This window comes from Trichosurus vulpecula, chromosome 3, assembly GCF_011100635.1.
Source record: "Trichosurus vulpecula isolate mTriVul1 chromosome 3, mTriVul1.pri, whole genome shotgun sequence".
Taxonomy (NCBI): domain Eukaryota; kingdom Metazoa; phylum Chordata; class Mammalia; order Diprotodontia; family Phalangeridae; genus Trichosurus; species Trichosurus vulpecula.
Window position 1 is genome coordinate 123745121 of NC_050575.1, and position 18769 is coordinate 123763889.

An 18769-nucleotide genomic window follows, 5' to 3' on the forward strand; every position below is an offset into this window, starting at 1 on the left:
CCTTAAGGTTTGTTCAGCCAACTAAACTATGGCTCCCATTCCCACATGTTTAATGTAAAATTGCAGAGCTGTTCACTTGCCTCATGTATAAAAATTTCCCATCTGTTTTGCACACCAGCCAAAACACACAGTCAGAAAGTACATACTGTACTAGAAAGCACAACCGTTAGGAGAATTCTACTCACGTTAAACTCCAGCGCTGTCACATGAGATGGAAGATTAACCACAAACAAAGCTACGCCATTATTTTGATGGGTGGTACTTCTCTGGGGCTCTCTTTGGGTCTCTTCCTGATTTTCATCAATTGCTTTTGCATTCAGAGTTACTACAACCCCTCCTACAAATTGGTCCAGGGGATCCTTCACCTGAACCTGTGTGCCAGAGATGCCAAAATCCAGTTGAAATGATATCATTTCTTTTAAAGCATACGGAACCTTTATTTCTCTAATCATTCTGCTATCTTCCTATGCCAGAGGACAAAATGTTCACCGTATGATTAAATAGAAGGATCCTTGACTTATAGCAAGAGAAATTAACTATTTAATTCTTAAAGAGACCCTCTGTCTTGGGGATTCCACACATTCATAATAGTATTTCATAGTATGGCAGGACTGGAAGGAAATTTAGAGACCATCCGGTCCAACCTCCTCTCCACATTTTGCAGATTAGAAAGATGGAACCCAAAAAGGCATCACAATTTGCTCAAAGTCACAGCCCATGTATGTAGCAGTCAGGATTAGAACCCATGCCTCTGACTCCTCATCCAATATTCTCTCTACTGCTTTCCCTTGACTCACTTTGTTGTTGACATGCTGTCTCCTCTATTAGACTGTCAGCTTCTGGAGGGCAGGGACTGTTTTTAACCTTTTAGCCAGCAGCACTTAGCTTGGTGCCTGACACACAGTGGGCACTTAATAAATACTTACCGCCGTCATACAGCATGACTTTCATACTGAGAAAAGGACGGACTAGAGGGACAGCAGGAGTCTCTGTTTTACCCAGTTTAGTCTTGAGTGAAAGGGAGAACGGAGTCCTTGGGAGACAAATCTGATTATAACAATGAAAGAATTTTCGCCCCTGCAGCTTAGTCTCCTGCAAATATGCATTCAGTTTTCACACAGGGGCTAAGGACTCAACTAGAATAGAAGTAGAAAACTTTTTATAAAAAATTGAAACCCAACAATCTACCTTTTTTTAAAAACTGATTGAGCGAGGCTCACATTAGAAAAAAAAATTTAGTGTAAGAAAGGTTTTTTGGGGGGAGGGAGGTGCTAAATGGGGCCATCTTTTAGAGAGGAAAAATAGAAAACATTCCACTCATCTGTTTTTAAAACAAAGCCTGGGAATACAAGGAAGGAAATAGGTATTTATTAAGAGCTGCTATGTGGCGGGCACTAGGTGCTAAGTACTTTGCAAGTATTATCTTGTTTGACCTTCCCAACACCCCTGGGGGAAGTAGGTGCTGTGATTATCCCTGTTTTGCAGTTGGAGAAACTGAGGCAGAAAGCCGTTAAGTGACTTCCTCAGGGTTACACACAGCTAATGTCCGAGATCATATTTGAACGCAGGTCTTCATGACTCCAGGCCCATTACTCTACCCACCGTGTCACCTAGCTGCCTACAACATTATAGCCAATAAATTTAATTCAGTTTTAAAAAATGCCAGTTCTATATCCTGGGCATATAAAAGAAAGGGACAAAGGGAAGAGGAAGGTAGCAAGGAAGAATGGAAGACAGACCTACAGAGATAAAGAAATAGAGAAAGGGAAGACAAAGAGAGACAGACATGGTGAGACGAACAAGGAGCAAGGCATAGAAGAGACTGAGAGACACAGAAAGTGACACAGACATGCAGAGAGACAGAGAGAGGCCTGCAGACAGACATATACAAATATACATATGGAGAGACACATACAGGGAGGGAAGCACATGCAAAGACACACTAAGAGAGAAAAGTGGGAAGAGTGAAAAAAAAAAAACAGACAGAAGAAAGATAAGCCTCATACTTTCCTGAAAGCATTTCCACCTTAATGGCTTTATAGGAATTTACTGCTAAAGACTTTTAAAGGATATGGAGTCTTCACAACTGCCAGCATATCGATGCTGTTTCTTAGTGTTTGCTTCAGGGGCTGGATCTGGGCCAGGGTTTTCCCATCTCTGTACTAAATGCTTATTCCCTTCCCTTCCCCCTTCCCTGTCCTGAGAACACAGGACTAGTGGTACTCCTTGTTCTCTTGCTCCACGCTTAATCCAATTCCATTTAGAAGGAAGGGTGTGTGTGTGTGTGTGTGTGTGTGTGTGTGTGTGTGTGTGGCTATTCTGTGCAAAGGGCCAGCTAGGTGGCACAGTGGCAAGAGTGCCAGGCCTGAAGTCAGGAAGACTCAACTTCTTGAGTTCAAATCTGGCCTCAGACATTTACTAGCTGGGTGATGCTGACCAAGTCACTTCTCCCTGTTTGCCTCAGTTTCCTCACCTGTAAAATGAGCTGGGGAGGGAAAGGGTAAACCACTCCTGTATCTTTGCCAAGAAAACCCCAAATGGGGTTACAGAGAACCAGACACAACTGAAAAACAACCGAACAACAAAACTCTGTGCAGAAGAGAATTGGCTATATTGGCTTTTCTTTGCACTCTTTATTTCTTTAGATTCTTGTCCCATCTTTTCTACTCCCTTCCCCCTCCACTGCCTAACACACTAAGGTAGAAGCAGCTGCCTGTACATTTTTTAAAATATAACTGTGTATTCCAAAAGCATCTCACCTTGATGGGAAATGGTATCCCAGGCTTCAAGAAAAGAGGAGTAGCAATCAAATTCAATTGGTAGGGAGACAGGACATATTTAATTCCAGGTATTTCAGCTTCTTCATAAAATCCACCTAATAATCAGTCAATAAGCATTTATAAATAACATTATCTCCCATCTTTGGGATGTTTTTATAATGTACAATGGAGTGGAATGATTTCCTGGATACTCCCTCCATCTCTCTATATTTTCCATATTTCCAGTCATTTAGCCATTCAATCATTTGTTCAATCAACCACTTTGTACATTTATTAAGCATTTACTAAATGTATAACCTCATAGTATGCATTACAATTAGTGTAATGCCCATTTCTAATGTCACATCTTTCATGAAGCTTTCCATGACCCACATGCCAGATGTAGTTCCTTCCTCCTTTGTTTACATGTTGTAGGGCCTAGTATAATGTACGCTCTTGGGGGCCAGGGATTGCTTCATTTTTTTGTCTTGGTATCCCTAGCTTAGCAATATGTTTTGAATATAATTAATAATAAATGTTTATTGAATTGTTGAATTAATGTTGTATTTTATAACGCTCTCCTGGGACTTTTACATTCAATCTTGCATTGTAGCTGTTTCAGCATATATCATTTCCATTCCTAACAGAGGAACAATAGGAGGCAGGATCCTTGATGGCAGCACCAAGAATAATGCCTGACACATAGTAGATGCTTAATAAAACGTCTGATTAACTGACTGATCAGTTGACTGACGGAACATAGATCTGGAGCTGGATGGAACCTTAATTCAGGTTCAGTCCTCACACCTTAGAGTTGAGGAAATCTAAGTCAGGAGGAGTCAGGTAATTAGCCCAGGGTCATACACATCATAAATAGCAGAGCTGGGATTTGGACTCAGGTCTTCTGACTAAAAATCCAGCCATTTTTCTGTTATGTCATCTAAGTTCCATCAGTGCAAGGCATATATGTTTATTTTCTTGTATCCCTCTTGATGTACTCAACTCATTGGCTATTTAGCTGAATGAATGAGGAAAGCAGAAGAGAAGCTTCCTGTCCTCAACAGAATTATTGTTGAGCTGGGAAGGCACATGGATAAAACAAGTAGATTCTAACCAATGGAATGAAACAACCAATGACGCAATCAATTCCAAGTTAATGTCTAAGCAAAACAAATAATAGTGTGGTACATACTGAGTGGTAGTGCTTTTAACAGATGAGGAGGTTGAGGAGAGGTGCAGTTTTAGAAGAAAAAGGCAATCAGTCAGTCACTCAATAAACATTCATTAAGTGCCTACTATGTGCAAGGCACTGTCTGAGAGATGAGGATACAAAGAAAAACAAAAGGTAGTCCCTGCTCTCAAGGAGTTCACAGTTTAATGGGGGAGACAGCATGCAAAAAACTCTATACAAACAAAATACATACAGGCTAAGATGGGTAAAATGTCAGAGAGGGCACTATGATTAAGGGAGACAGGGAAAGCCTTCTCTTAGAAGATGGGACTTTAGCTGGGACTTGAAGACATCCAGGGAAGTCAAGAGTCGCATAGGCAGATATGAGGAGGGAGAGAGTTCTAGATATAGGGGGACATCCTGTCAGTGAAAACACCCAAAGTAAGGAGATGGAATATCATGTTTAAGGGACAGCAAAGGGGACAGGGTCACTGGATCATGGAGTATATGGGGAGTGGGAGGAAGGGGGATATAATGTATGAAGTGGATAAGGTATGAATGCCAAACAGAGGATTCTTTATTTCATCCTGAAGGTGATAGGGAGCCACTGGAGTTTATTGAGTTGGGGGGAGGTGACATGGTCAGATCTGGGCTTCAGAAAAGACACTTTGACAACTGAGTAAAGGATAGACTAGAGTAGGGAGAGATTTGTGGCAGACAAAACAACCAGTAGGCTATTTGCAATAGTTCAAGTATGACATGGTAAGTTTCAGGTGATTCAAATGTCCTTTCTCTAGGGTTAGAGGAAAGGTGATGAAAAAGTAATGTCTGAAAATGTAAATGTGGAAGTTAGTGACATAGAGATCATTGAAGAAAGGAGAATAAATGAGCTCTCTGAATAATGGAATGGAAAGGGAAAGAATAGAGAGTCAAAGACATTTCATGAATGGGGTTCACAAAGGAAATAAATACAAATAGGATAGAGAGACTTTCAAGAAAAGGGTTGAAGAATAATTTCAAATGAGTTGTATAACAAGAACTATTGACAAAAATTAATTGAGCACGTCCTATACCCAAGACTCTATGATGGGGCTGCAGAAGAATTATAAGATGTGGTCTTTTCTTTCAAGGAAAGAGAATCAGGAATTGGGGGTAGAAAGGAGGTAGACACAGAAAGCTAATTCACCCAAGTGATGCAAAGAAGACCAGATAAATGGCCGTTGGATCTGACTACGAAAAATTAGCAGGTATTCCTAACAAGAGCAGCTTTAGTAGCGTGATGAGGACAGCCTTCCATAGCACCACTGCCCAGTACCTTCTCAGCTGAAGTCCTGGACTCATACTTTAACAAGGAAATTTAGGCTAATTGTTGTAACATCTCTTTTGTCTTTCTCATTTCACTACCACTTGAAAACATCCCCCATTATTTCCTCCTCTAAGGAAGACTGACTAAGACCAAGCCCTCTGTATGTATTCATCCCTCCCATTCTCTATAGCAGATCGCCTTTACTATCAGCCCCACCCCGTCTATTATTCAGTCTATCCCCATCTAGTGATTCCTTTCCTGTTGTATAAAAACACGCCCAAGTCTTCCCATTCTTAAAAAAAACAAAACTCATTAGATCCCATCATTCTTACTTATTATTGTCCTATGTACCTTCTTCATTTTTCAGGTAAACTTTCTAAAAAAAGTCACCTACGCTTACTTGGTACCTCCACTTCCTCTCCTCTCACTCTGCTAAACTCTTTGTAATTTGGCTCACAGTCTCATGACTCAACTGAAAACGCTCTGTCCAAAGTTATCAATTATCTCTTAATTGTCAAATGTGATGACTTCTTAATCTTTATCCTTCATTTCTCTTCAGCATTTGATGTTATTGATCACTCTTTCCTCTTGGATACACTCTTCTCTCTGGATCCTTGTGACACTTTTCTCTCTTGATCCTCCTGCCTGTCTGACTATTTCTTTTCAGACTCCTCATTGCTTCATTATCCATGTCACAACCACTGACTGTGGGTATATTCTAAGGCTCTGTCCTGGGCCCTCTTCTGTTTTCTCTCTACAATCTTAGACATGGTGACCTTAGCTCTCATGGATTCGATTATCATCTCTACACAGATGATCCCGAGATTCATATATCTAGCCCTAGTCTCTCTTTGGAATGTCAGTCCCACATTGTCAACTGACAAATGAAAATTTCAAACTAGATGTCCTATATGTCTCTCAAACTCAAAATGCCCAAACAGAATTCATTACCTTTCTCACAAAACCTATACTTCTACCACATTTCCCTGTTACTGCTGAGGTCACCACTATCCTCCCAATCTTTGAAGTTCAAAATCTGTGTCATCCTCAACTCTCTCTTATCTCTCACTTATCTCTCATCTCTCAAGTCTCACTTATCCCATATATCCAATCAGTTGGCCAACACTTGTCATTTCTGTCCCCACATCTCTTGCCTTTCCTTCCTCTCACACAACCACAACCCAGTTCAGGTTTTCAGCACCTCTGTCCTAGACTACTTTAATATTCTCCTAATTGGTCTTGCCTCATGTCTCTTTCTGCCTCCCCCTATTCAAAAAACTCTAGTGGGTCCCTAGTATCTCTAAGATCAAAAATAAACTCCTCTGTCTGGTATTTAAAGTTCTTTACAACATTGGCCTTTTTTATTTTTTTAAGTCTTGTTACCCATCACTGCCTTCTACAAAATCTGCAGTCCAGCTAGCTATACTGAACTACTTGCTGTTCCTTGTCTCTCAGGCTGGGGAATGCGGTACCATCTCACATCTTTCTCTTTCTCTTGGAATCTTTGGTCATCTTCAAGACTCAACTCAAAATCTACTTTCTCCCTGAAGCCTTTACTGATTCTCCCCACTACCAGTATCCTCTTTCCTACAATTCCCTTGTATTTTAAAAAATATTCTGTACATATATGTGTGTGTGTGCATACACACACATCCACACACACACACACACACACACACACACACACACACATTTATTGTTTCCCTCATTATAATTTAAGCCCCATGATAGTAGGCTCTGTTTCCCTTCTATGTTTGTAACACTGCTGTTGATAACAATTCTTAGCATATAGTAGGTGATTAATAAATGCTTGCTTGTTGATTGATTTATAGAAGTTAAAATGCATTTTAATGGAACTGGAAGAGATCTTATCAAATAATATGAAAACACGGATTATGAGAACAGGCATGCTAGAGCTAGAAGACAACTTAGGACATAGAATGTTAAAAAACAGAACCTGACACATTAGTGTTAGGAGGGACCTTAGAATACATAGTGTTAAAAGACAGAATATTACAGCTGGAAGAAGCCTTGGAGAGCAAATCCAATTCTCTCATATTAAAGATGCAGAAATTCTATTTTTCAAAACCTAATTATAAACTACAGAGAAAGCATGTAACCAACCAGTCAACAAGCATTTAAGTGCTTCTTATATTCCAGGCACAGATGCATTCCTTACTCTTTGCTTACTTTGCTACAGTTGTTTCTGGAACAGCTCTGCCACTAACCAGCTGTGTCATTTTGGAGAGGTCATGGAGTGGTGTCACAGGAAGAGCAACGGATTTGAAGTCAGATGACCTATATTAGAGCCTTAGCTCTGCTACTCACTATGTGAATGACTTTGGGCATATAACTTCCTCTTCTCTGAGCCTCAATATCTTTGTCTGCCTAATTAGAGGATTAAACTAAGATTATCTCTAAGGTCCCTTTCCAGCTTTCAAGCCTGTCATCTTATGACTCTTGAACTTTGGAGCATGAAATAGTAACAGAAGTGTAGCATCTGTTCATACTGGGTTTTTGTTTCTCTTTGATTCATGTAAGTATATATACACATATAAGTTATGTTTATAGTTTTATTTTTAGATGCTGTTCTTCTGTGCATATGGGATCCCATCAGTAGGGGCACTCCCTTCACAGGAGCAGCTTATAACCCAAATTCTCCTGAACATTGTGTAAAATTCTTGTTCATAAATCCTGTAGAGAGCTTTCGCCCAATACATGAGTCTTACTGTCTCCTGGGTACCAGTGCAACGCTTCCCTCTGCCCTTCTGTAAGCTCTTGCTCTCAATACATATTAGACTTTTCTTCTTATCTGGCCATTCTTGTCCATGATTACATGCTTTATGCCACTCCTATGTGATATCCAAATATTTAACCACTTTCACTCATTCTGGCTCAAAATAAGGTCAGACTCTTACCTGCTGACTCCAGGACTGTAGCAGCCACATAAAGGTATTTGTTATTTAAGTCTTCCAGGCTTCGATATGATAATTCTTCAATTGCCTTTTTACTGTTAAATGTCACTTCTGCAATTCCATTTATTATCTGTTTTTTCAAAAGAGACCGAAAGGTGGAATATTTACCACATGGGAAATTAAAGAGGTAAATAGAATCCATTTTGAGCAGCCCTTAGCACAATCAGCAGTCATATGGCAATACAGTCCATACGGGTAAGCATTAAGATCCAAAGGAATACTGCCCCAGTTGTATGCGGTGAGGGTACTTTGAAGTTTGACTTAATATTCAGCTTTGCCCCCAAATCTGCTTCTTACCAAATACTTTGATGCAACCCACGCTAATCTGCTTTGTTGGCTTAGAAGGGTCCCCAACTGGAATTGAAGCCTCAGAATGGCTGTTTTTTATTTGGAATATGAATCCAAAATTCAGTGGCCACCTTCTACCAAGTGACAGCGTATCAAAAGCCAGAGCAAATTGCCTTTGCGGAAACAGAATTGTTTTGAGGGGCCAATCAAGTAAATTTAAGAAACCTAATTATTATGATCCCTTTCTCTTTCTCTTCTAACTTTCCGCAGGTACTGGGGCACCACTAAGGCCGCCCATCTGTCTGTCATCCCTCACTTCTTGTAAGGACCACTTTCCTTTTCCAATCAAAAATTTCCTAAAGAACAAGTTTTAAACCACTTCTTGTCAACAGATCTTCAGTTACCCCTTGGTTGCCATATTCTATAGCCAATTTATGAGCCCCATAAGACTCACCATTGTTCTATTGATCACCCATAACTTCGATTCTTTGGATGTTACAATGCTTCATATTTTGTAGTGACACAGCATCCACAGAAGCATATTGATGCTAAAGGATCAGGTATTGCTTCAGGGAGCATCTTGGGAACTACAAGAGCACTACACACTCCCAAAACACAATCTAACTTATTCTCTTCTTCCTATCAATTCCAAGTCCAGTTCACTCTCCATCTATAATGACTACCCAAGATGTGTATATTGGTAGACTAATTCAGTATGTTGCCATACTGCACATTATATTCTTAACAATAAGCATCCTTCATCTACCTTTTTTGTCTTCCACATGGACTGTTATGTCAATCTCTTTTTATGGGCAATGAATGGCATCAAGAAGGCCTTGCAGTATTTAGGGGATTGGTGCAATTAGGTCAATGACATCTGCAAACAGGAGGATCTGGAGGATTGTAACAGTTAAAGCAGATGCCTTTTCCATTTAGACCTTCCTTGGGTCATCTTACATTCCACTGATAAATACCTTCAGTAAGCATAAGTCCCTGGGTTTTGCGCCTGACTTGATATCAGTAAGTAGAAAATCATGGAACAAAATTAACTCTGTCCTTGTATCTATCAATTAATTTTGTATAATCTTTACATATGTGTGAGAGACAATTTGTTGGAAGACAGATTCATGAAGGCTTAATTTTTATTCTTAACAGAATTATCTGAAAAAATTGCCTCAATTTAACTTTTATAGAATCATAGAATTTTAGAACTGGAAGGAGTCATAAAGGTCATCTAGTCCAATACAGAAGAAGAACTCGAGACCAGAAAAGGGAAATAACTTGCACAGGATTACACCAGCAAATTGGAATCTGAAACTACAAGTCAGATACGCTGATTCCTAATTTAGAGCTCTTCCACTTGCATCTTATAATTGTCATTCAGGGACCTCCATATTTGTCTAAATGGATTCCTATAGCCTTCATGCATGACCTTATTATGTTTGTTACAGCCTCACTCATACACCCCAGTCATTCCAAAATAATACCCATGCAAATAAATCTAAGATTCTATTATTCTATGTGTATGATTACATGTGTAAAGACCAAAGCCATGCCTATGTATAATATATACAAATAAACATACATTTTAATTTGTGAACATATCATTGTGACATCTTCTTACCTGTGTCTGCTGTATTGCTTTATGCATCATTTCTTTCCTACCTTCTTCTAAACTTGTTTTTATTCCAAAATAGACATAAACATCTCCCTCAGAGACCTTCTTATTATAAAAATAGCTGTCAAATGATAACATAATGAAAACACTTAAAATGATTACTATAATGAGTCCCAAATAAAATAAAACAATACTTAACTTTATATCAAGTTTTGATCCTTACAATAGCATTGCATCATAGGTAAGGCAGAGATTGTTTTCTCCATTTGACAGATAAGAAAACTCAGGCCAAGAGTTCATAGGATCATAGATTTAGAGCTAAAAGTGACTTTAGAAGCCCTCAGTTTTACAGATCAAGAAATGCAGCCTAAGAAAAGTTATATGCCCAGGGTCACACAGCTAGTAAATATTTGAGGCAAGATTAGAATTCAAGTCTTTCTGATTCAAAGCCCCATATGGATATATGTGACCATTTCATAGGATTCATTATTTGCACTAATTGGGACCTAGCTGTGCTCTGTCCACTGAACCACCTGAGCTGTTTCCCAAAGTGATGTGCCCAAGGTTACACGAAAAGGATTCAGACTCAGCTTTACAAAATCCTGGCTTGGTGAATGAATGAAGAGAATTTCTACCTTCCCATTGGGCCTGGGTTTTTGAAACCACTACTCGTTCACTGTTTGACTCTGAGCAAAGCGATTCACCTCTCTAAGCCTTGGTCTATAAAATGGGGGAAATAGCATGTACTACGCACTACTTGTCTCTCTGGGAAATTGTGAGCAAAGTATTTTATAAGTGACGTAACTAAAAGAGAGAATGAATACAAAGTTCTATGTAAACCTTCAATCCGCTACATAAATTTTAGTTAATATTGTTAAACTTTAAAGTGCTATATAAATGTGAATTTACAGGCTGCATGGCAAAGGGAATGGACAACCAGCACTGAAGCCAGAGACGCTTAGGTTCAAGATCTGCCTCTGACATATTCTGGAAATGTGACCCTGGACTGTGTGACTGTCACCTCTCTGAGTCGTTAGTAACTTTCTAAGATTATAAGTTGCAGAGAAGGGGCATTGGGAGAAAGAGTTTTTACTCAACTTAGAGCAGTCTTCATTCAAGGTCCTCCATATCTGCCTAAGTGGACTCCGATATCTAATGTATATTACCTCATGTTTGTTATGCCTTCACTCATATACTCCAGTCATTCCAAGATAATAGTCAATGAACTAACTTTAAGATACTACGATCCTAGGTGTGCAATCCTAGGTTAAGACCACAGTCATGTCTCTAGACCAATGAAATCACAGGTCTAGTCCCTAAGACCCTTAATAATGTAAGTTATCATCATTATCACTATCTATCAAGAGGGGATTGTGATCTCTGTCCTGCCTGCTTCACCAGGCTACTGTGAGATAATGTGTTAGATGGTCTTATAAGTCATGTACTCTTGGGAAGCATTATTATTTCTCTCCCTTCCTGCCTATGGGGAGATGACACCACTGGAGATCTGTTCCCCTGTATATAATGCAACCTCTTTAATAAAGGTTTATTGCTAAATCCAAGCCCACTTCTAATTTATATTATTTGAGTAATATTAAAGAGTGTTTGAAGGTATAAAAATTTTCTTTTGATCATCCTTCAAGGTACATATTAGTGGTATGTGCATGGTGTTTTATCATCAAAAAGCACTGTGAATGTGAGCTTTTATTAGGATTGAAGGCAAACCTACTGTTTTTTAGTTCTGATTCATAAGATCATTGAATCATAGATGTTCGAGCAGTAAGAGACCTTTGAGGCCATTGAGTCCAAGCCCCTCATTGTACAGATGAGCAAACTGGGGCACAAAAAGAAGTTAAATGACTTGTCCAAGGACACATAATAAGGATCTGAGTTGGCATTTGAAACTAAGAATTTTTGACTCTAAGTCCAGTGCCCTATCCACTATACTATCCTGCCTCTGGTTTTACATTTTACAATTATTTGTAAGGTCCATCCCATATTTAAAGTTCTAGGAGTCCATGGTTTTCCTTTGAGTTCAACTAATTAATTAACAGGCATTTATTCAGCACTTACAATGCATCAGGCACTGTGCTAAAGTTTAGAGATACAAAGAAAAAGTAAAATGGTTCCTGCCATCACAGAACTTATATTGTAGAGGGGAAGATAAGATATAAATCAGGACACACAAGATAAGTACAGATCAGAGGGAAGATAACTTTAGAAGGGATGGTACTAGCAGTTAGGATGGGGGGGCAAGAAAGGCATCCTGGTGGGAGGTGGTACTTGAGATGAATTTTGAAGTAAGCCAAAGACTTTAAGAGCCTTAGCTCACAAAGAAAGGCCTTCAAGACATGAGTAAAAGCCAGTACAAAGGCATGGAAATGTGATATAAAGTGCTTTGTTCGTGGAACAGTAGGTAGGCCAGTGTGGCTGAATCAGTGAGTGCATGAAGGGGAATAAAACATAATAAGAATGAAAAGGTGGGAAGGGAACCATTTGTGAAGAGTTTAAAATACCAAACAAAGGACTTTGTATTTGGTCCTGGAAGTAATAGGGAACCACTGGAATTTAATGAGCCGAAGAATGATATGGTCAGATGAATGCTTTGGGGAAATCAGTTTGGCAGCTGAATGGAGGATGAATGGGAGTGAGGCTAAACTTAAAGCAGGGAAAGAGACTAGAAGTTATTGCAATGGTCCAAGGAAGAGGTGATGAATACTTGAACTAGGGTGGTGGCTATGTGAGTAAAGAGAAAGGGAAATCTACAGGAGATGTTGTAGAGAAAGAAATGACAAGGCTAGGCAACTGATTACATACGTGAGGTGAGTGAGAGGGATGAGCTGAGCATGACATTGAGGTTTTGAACCTGGGCAACTGGAAGAATGGTGGTCTCTTTGACAATAATAGGGAAATTCAAAAGAGAAGAGGATTTGGGAGGGAAAAGTAATTAATTGTTTTTGGACACATTGAGTTTGAAATACATATAGACATCCATCTGAAATGTCCAAAAGGCATTTGGTGAAACAAGATTTGAGTTCAGAATAGAGACTGGGCTAGATAAATAGAACGAGGAATTATCCACATAGTGATGATAATTGAACCCAGGGGAAATGATTAGATCACCAAGTGATACGGTGTGGCATGAAAAGATAAATGGGCTCAGGAGAGAACCTTGGGGGACACCCAGAGTGAATAGGTCTGATATGCATGGATACCTAACACAAGAGACAGAGAAGTGCTCAGAGGGAAAGGGAGAGGACCAAGAGAAAACTGTGGTCACAAAATCCCAAGGAAGACAGAATATCCAGGAAAAGACCATCAACAGTGTCAAGTACTGCAGAGAAGTCAAGAAGGATGAGGAGCAAGAAAACATCATAAGACTTGTCAATGCAGGTTATTGATAACTTTGGAGTGGGCAATTTCGGTTGAATGATGAGGTTGGAAGCCAGATTACTGAGGGTTTTGGAAACAATAAGAGGAGAGGAAACAATAAGCACTGAATGTAGATGGTTTTTTTTCCCAAGGTATTTAGCTGAGAAAAGGAGGAGAGATATAGAATGATGGCTAATTGGCATGGTAAAAACTAAGGAAGATATTTTTTAAGGATGGGGAAACACGGGTTTGTTTGTAGGCAGCAAGGAAGGAGCCAGTAGACAGGGAGAGACAGGGTGGGGATGATAGGCAAACTGCTGAAGAGGAGAGGCGGTAGGATCAAGGGTACATATAGTGGAGGTGATCTTGGCAAGCAGAAGGGCCACCTCTTCATAAGAGATAGAGCGAAGTAGGATATAATGGGGAGCATGATAGAAGGAAGAGGAGGAAGAGGGAGCTCTCTATGAATGATCTCAATATTTCAGGTGAACTCTAAAGCAAACATACTTTCTGCGGACAGAATAAATAATCTCTCTTTTATACACTGCATTGTTTTCAGATGTATGTAGATATAGTGACCAATAAAATCCAAATTCATCTAAAGGTATTAATGAATTTTTGAGCCTTTTGTCTTCACATATTTTCTCAGTCAATGTGTACTAATAGCTGCTATCATTTTTTACACTAAAAAGAAGTCCTTATGCTAAAAAAAAATTGGTAAATTTGAAAATTTATTCACTTACCTAGCTTTTATAGTAATACTGAAATCTTCAAATTCCTTGTAGCTAATGAAGTTATTTTCTGGTTCTATTGATACAGAGAAGCGTGGCATCACTGAAAATAAAAAATGAAGCATATAACCATTGAAAATTTTTTTAAAGGATAAAGCTTTTTGGTATAGCTAAATGGATTATTAAAATAGGAAAAATTATTTCTTAATAGTCCTCCCTTCTGGTTAAGAGATTGTGATCCATTAATTCCCATAGCAAAATTTAGAGTAGAAGCTAGAAAATGTGGGTTTGATCCTCTGGCTCTACCACCTAATGGCTTTGTGACCTAGGGTGAATTTATCACCGCTTCACTAAGCCTCACTGTCCTCATCTGCAAAATGGGACACTATTTCATAAAAATGATTTGAGGAAATTATATTGCAAAACTTTAAAGTCTTACATATATGTGGACTCTATTGCCATTAGCATTATTATAATTAAGTTGGAAACATAAAACATACATGCAAAAAATAAATAACAACATAAAGCATTATATGATTTTTAGTTGAGGAAACTAAGACCTGAAGAGTTAAAATGGCTTCCCCAAGATTACAGAGTTGGTGCCAAATCCAGAACTACAACCCAAGTAATCCTGATTCCTATTCAATAGCATGCTATAAAGTACCTTATACTTAGGGTTTATCATAATTATTCCTAGAATAAGAACCTACTTCTTATTTTTAAAGTAGTTTATCATTTTATAATTTATCAAAGACAAAGCATCTTTAAAGAAATCCTTAAAATACAATAAAAAATCTTAGCAGTTGCTGGAAATTACCATATTCCTTAATCTCAAAATGTGTAAGGCTTAATGTTGTGAAGTCTTCTTTGTATTTGGCTTTAATTGTCCACACTCCATATCTAGGAAACAAAATCGCCAAAATTATTTAGAGTTGTCATCGATTAATAATAGTTCTCACCTTTGCCCAGAAAATGTTAAACACAACTTTATTTTTAGAAGGGAAAAACTCACATAAAATCAACATGAGCACACCTTTCACATGTATATTTTGTTTCTCCTACTTAGTTACAATAATTTGGAGTTTGATAATAGGTTTATATGAAATTAAATCCATGTAATTGAAGTTTATTTTTTTTTATTCAATTCAACTCAGCAAGCACAGCACTCACAAGGCACTGTGTTTATGTCCCTAATGACTTCTTTCCATTTTCTATAGTTTATCAAAGCAAATAGCTGTCATATGGAGATTTACATGATTCTATTAGACAAGTTTCTCTAATGGCAGAGAATCTATCTTACACATTCTCAAATTCCCTTCCTTAACTAACACAGGCTTCACTCAACAAATAGAGTTCATCTATTCAATGCCTGTTTCTGAGGCTAATAGAGTCAGTAGGCATGGTTTTCAGGATTGGGCTAGGGCACAAATAAAATATTCTTTTCAGAATAAATGAAGAAAAAGCTACAGATACCTAAGTTCAATTTCCGATAGTGCCAATTCCAAGCAATGTCTTCTCAAATGTTTATTGAATTGAATAAAATTTTACTAGTGGGCCAATCCTGAAGTCTAACTTCAACAATAATTTATAAACTTCAGAAAATAAATAATGCAGCTGCCCAAAGCATTTGGTACAGAACACTGCTTGCCAAATGATGAAATTCTGGAGTTGTGAGAAACCAGTCATCCAAACTTGATAAGAAGTTATTGTTGGAAATACCCTTTACTATTCAAATATTGTTCTTTACTTTCAGAGAACTGTACAATTATCAAATTATTCAAATAATTTTTTTGTTCCACAGTTTTTTCATCCCCCTCCCCCCAATTTCCAAGACATTGTATGGGGTTTGGGGGCAGGGGGTTGGGGGAGTCACAGAATACGCTGTGAAACTCCAGCACCCTCTGCTGGACTGAGGCAAAAAAAAAAAGCAACACCCTTTCCTGTCCCCTCTCTTCCAACCCCCATCAAACCACAAGTTATTCTAAACTTGGCTAGTACCATCAGAGCATTAGAGCAGGAAAGGAAAGGAAAGAGCATAGAACACAGATTAATAAGGCTTGAAAAGAAACACAGAATGTTAGCACTTAGAACATTAGAACTAGAAAATTCCTTAAATATAAAATATTACAGCATAAAATCTCAAATTTTAAAGGTAAAAAATGAACTTAAAATATTGGTTATAGAATATAGACTTTGGAACTTCAGGAGTCCTTTGGTATAGATCAGCCATAATGCTAGAGTGAGGACAACCCTCTAGTTCTCCAAGAAGGCCTTCCCTTTTGTAAACCAATTTCTCTATGTGTACTATAATCCTCTGCCACTTAAATGACTTCACCCTTCTGAGTTTCACCTCTCTCATAAAATGGGAAAAACAATATTTGCAAAGTACAACCATAGGTGTTGGCACAGGACATACCCAATATGCCAATATTATTTCATGTCTCATTTTAAAATATTTAAAGTAGTCTAGCTAATTATTAAAATTAATTTTAGTGTCTTTATTTTGTTTGATGAATAAAATGTCCTTTATGATTTTATTTATATGTAATAAAGTTTCCATTGTTTAAAAAATAAAAAGAAAATTCCCTGGGTGTATATCCCAATGAAATTGGCTCATGCCCAGGCTCATAGGATTGTAAAGATAAAATAAGAGAATGGATTTTCTGAAGTTAAAAACTATGTAAATGTCAAAAGACTACATATTTATATAAATATTGGATATATAAGAAACAGACTAGCCTAGTAGTTGGAGAATTAGCCTTGGAGCCAGGTATTCTTAAGGTTTAAATCCCACCTCTGACATACTGGTTGTCTGACTGGGCAAATCACTTAAACTCTGCAAATTAAGCAGCTCTCTAAGACTATAAATTGTAGATATAATAGTGACTTGCATTAGCAGAGGGAATTTTCCTAATCCTTATATTGATGTACACACATAGATAATATATTACATTGTAGTATATCTAGTACATACATATATGTATTATATATGTTTTATACAAAGGATATCTGATTTCATTCTAGTGAAACACTCCCCCCACTGCCTTAGAGCATAATCCATCTACGACATGGGTGGGGAACCTGTGGCCTTGAGGTCACATGTGGCCCTCTAGGTCCTCAAGTGCGGCCCTTTGGCTGAATCCAAACTTCACAGGTTCCCCACTCCTGATCTGTGATTTAGTAGATAACTTTTAAGGAGTTGCTTGAGCCACAAAAAGACTGTTAACTGTATTATTTGCTCAGTTAGTAATATAGTTTGCTGTGTTACTAATAGCTCAGTGCTCTCTCTCTCGCGCTGGCTCTCTCTCTCTCTCTCTCTCTCTCTCTCTCCCCCCTCTTTCTCCCCCCTGCCCCCACCTCCTCTTTTCTCTCTCTTCTCTGTATCTCTCTCTTTTCTTCTCTGATTCCTCTCCTTGGGTCCCAACCCCTCAGCCCTTTGGCTGAATCCAAACTTCACAGGTTCCCCACTCCGATCTATGATTTAGTAGACAACTTTTAGGCAGTTGCCTGAGCCACAAAGTGGTTGTTAACTGTATTACTTGCTCAGTTAGTAATATAGTTTGCTGTGTCACTAATAGCTCAGTGTTTGCTCTCTCTCTGCCCTCTTTCCTCTTTTCTTTCTCTTCTCTGTATCTCTCTCTTCTTCTCTCATTCCTCTCCCCCACCCCCAACCCCTCTTTTCCGTGTGTGTGTGACTTCTAACAGTGGTTTGGAAGGAACAGAGAACATACTTTACAGACTAATCATGGCACATTAGGCATCTGTTCCAACACTGGAACAATTCTAAGGCTTTGATAAAAATATTCTGAAGCACCTTTTTAAAAAATCCTTTTCCAGACACACTTCATTGGGCTCAGATGCACCCCTGAGCAAGAAGGAGTTGGAAAGGCAAGCTGTGGTTCTTGCCAGGAAACTGATTTTTATTAGTCATGGCTTTCAAAAAAAAAAAAAAAGTCAGCTTGCTAGGGCCAGCCTAAGGTAGTCTTACATGTGTTTGTACCACACTAATACCTTTTTGTCCCCTCTAGGTGGCTCCACGTGACTGATTTTCTGTAATATTGGTGGCAAGCACTAGAATCACATGTTAGAGCTGGAAAGGATGTAAAGAGATCAGCTAGCCCAACCCTTTCATTTCACTTAGGAAGAAACTGAGCCCTAAAAAAGTGAAGTGATTTGCCTAAAATCACACAGCAAAAAACGGCCAAAGTGAGACTTGAACCCAGATCTTCTAATAGGTGGGGCAGCTAGGTGCCTCACTGGATAGAGCTCCAGGTCTGGAGTCAGAAAGACTTATTTTTTTTTTTTTTAGTTCAAATCTGGCCTCAGACACTTACTGGGTGATTCTGGACAAGTGATTTAACCCAGTTTGCCTCAGTTTCCTCAACTGTAAAATGAGCTGGAGAAGGAGATGGCAAAACATTCCAGTATCTTTGCTAAGAAAACTCCAAATGGGGTCACAAAGAGTTGGATACAACTGAAAACAACCCAACAACTTCTGACACCACACCGCATGAGAACACTGTCATCTACTTTTAACTAAAATATAATT

The 18769-nt window shown here is 38.6% G+C and overlaps 1 protein-coding gene across 1 annotated transcript in view; it reads right to left on the reverse strand.

Annotated features, from left to right (window-relative positions):
• C5 (complement C5) overlaps positions 1-18769 on the reverse strand; it is a 130192-nt gene that overhangs the window by 96479 nt on the left and 14944 nt on the right. Inside the window, exons 6-11 of the mRNA XM_036749092.1 lie at positions 15038-15120; positions 14233-14323; positions 10124-10238; positions 8155-8281; positions 2760-2875; positions 186-371 (exon numbers count right to left, since the gene is read on the reverse strand). Of these exons, the coding sequence (XP_036604987.1) occupies positions 186-371; positions 2760-2875; positions 8155-8281; positions 10124-10238; positions 14233-14323; positions 15038-15120 (718 nt within the window). The remainder of the gene's footprint in view (positions 1-185; positions 372-2759; positions 2876-8154; positions 8282-10123; positions 10239-14232; positions 14324-15037; positions 15121-18769) is intronic.